The following is a 2,082-nucleotide window of genomic DNA, read 5'->3' on the forward strand; positions in this document are numbered from 1 at the left end:
CTGTCTGGACCTGTTCCAACTTCGCCATCTTCTTCGAGTGAAGGGGACAAATGATTCCTACAGCTCGGCTTCGGATAGCATGGACAAGTGCTCTCTCACGCAGCAATGCTCTTCTGAGGGTGGGTCCTCCATCTTGTCGGATGTATCAGACTTGAAAGAATGGGATTTGGGAGCGCTTTTGATATATATCAAAAGCTGGTAGTTGCACTGAGATGACTATTAGCAGACTAAACAAAGAGCTGAGCAAAGATCGTCAGGCATCGAAGGAGCTCATCCAGTCATCAGGGACAGCATCGTCTATTATCTCTCTGTTGCTGTCAAGCAACATTACCGTTACAGATGGAATGAATGCTCGTGATACCTATGACGAAAGGCACCTCCCTCACGTGCTTGAGGAGTCGCTCGCCGCCTTGACGATCCTTTGCGAAGCGGAATCCATTACACGACTGATGACCACAGTGGAGTTCTTGTCAGTGGTGACATGTTACTTGTGCCAGGGAAGACAAGATGCTAGAGATAACGCATGTCACCTTCTGGAGAAACTCTCTTTGAAGAGGAGTTCAAGGGAATGACGGGTGCATGGCCTGATTGATGGATGCGTTAAATAAAATAATTCGTGATGAGAAACCTCACAAGCTTGTCAAAATGGCCAACAAGACATTGCTGGCCCTCTGCCTGCTGCGTGAAAATTGACACCGGTACGTGTGTTCCCAGGTTTATGTCCCTGATGCTTTTTTTATGGGTTCTCATCACATGTGTTCTTCAGCGTGAAGTAGGGATATGTGGAGGTTTCTAGTAATCTTACGAAGTCCAGTATTTTTTCGCCTAAACAGAGCCCTAGACGTGGGTGTGACGCTCTCTGCGACAGCAGAGAAAGCCCTAGCGATCTTGGAACTTCTAGGCACCATTGAAGAAGGCAAAGCAGCCATCATCGACTACGCGCTGGCAGTGCCCGTGCTTGTAGAGCTTATCTTGAAAGTTTCAGACAGAGGAACAGAATATGCAGCTGGAACACTTAGAATGATGTGCAGCGACTCCATCGCCATGCGGGAAGCAGCCGTTGCACATGGCGCACCAACCAAGCTCTTGCTTCACATTCAGAGTGACTGCACGGCGCGAGCCAAGAGAAAAGCTTCACAGCTACTCAAGGTTCTCCACAAGATTTGGACGCAAGTCCCCTGCCATTTGAACTCAGACGGCACCAACGCATTACATTTCTAAGAACACCCAGGGCTTGTTCACCATTGTCGGTGACATAACCGCTGTCTGTTCCATTTGTACATGATCTGTAACACCAGGCATGCAGTTTCGATCAATCCATGCATCCCCAAGTAGCCCGAGCTTGAAAAAAAGGAGTTCACAGTAGGAGGATGAGCCACCTCAGTGTCTCGGAGGTTAGGATGTAGATTTGTCACGGAGAAAAACTGTTGGATCACAAAAGTCACGTAGTACGCAAACCATGAGATGCCTTATTGCTCCGGCAATCTTTTGCCAAAACACTGTGTCCTATCAGATGGCTGAACATGGCTTCTGTAACTTTACTCCCGTCCACGTTAAGCTACGGAACCATTCGGTGGCTGCTAGCACCAGCACCGTAAACTTGTGCAAAAACTAACAATCGGAAGCTAGAGCGCTGGAGCATTGAGATTGCAAGAAACGCCATCACCTACTTATCGGAGCAGTTCAGTGCATGCTCTCCACCGACAGAGAAGCACGCACTTGGGGACCATATCAGGCAAATTCTGTCTGGGCTGGAAAGAAACTATAGCTCAATTGTGTGAGGAATTCCATTGTTTGAAGCTTGCCTCGGAAATGGCTTTGAAGTGAATGCTTCACATTTGTTGAGGTCACAGAGAAGCAGCACCAGACTAGACAATTGAAGAAGATGAGTTTCTGAAGCTGATGTTCATCAAAGTTAACAACTTAGCTAGACCTGAATTACTTTTGCAAACCAAAAAAATTTTAACGTGACGCCTTGTGCTTTGTTTTAATAGATGAAGTTGGAATTTCTTTAGTTTAATTTAAATTGTCATAAAACAAAAGTTAGTCTTACTGCCTCATATTGATAAATATATAGAGTAT

The 2,082-nt window shown here is 46.2% G+C and overlaps 1 protein-coding gene across 1 annotated transcript; it reads left to right on the forward strand.

Moving 5' to 3' along the window:
* The first annotated feature begins 212 nt into the window (after positions 1–212).
* LOC149989475 (uncharacterized) lies at positions 213–1,824 on the forward strand. Its single transcript, XM_090248554.1, has 2 exons — positions 213–698; positions 834–1,824. The coding sequence occupies exon 1, from the start codon at positions 213–215 to the stop codon at positions 570–572; it is 360 nt and encodes a 119-aa protein (XP_090104680.1). The 3' UTR covers positions 573–698; positions 834–1,824.
* The last annotated feature ends 258 nt before the right edge of the window (positions 1,825–2,082 follow it).

Source organism: Physcomitrium patens, chromosome 3 (genome assembly GCF_059467195.1).
Source record: "Physcomitrium patens ecotype Gransden chromosome 3, ASM5946719v1, whole genome shotgun sequence".
NCBI classification, from domain to species: domain Eukaryota; kingdom Viridiplantae; phylum Streptophyta; class Bryopsida; order Funariales; family Funariaceae; genus Physcomitrium; species Physcomitrium patens.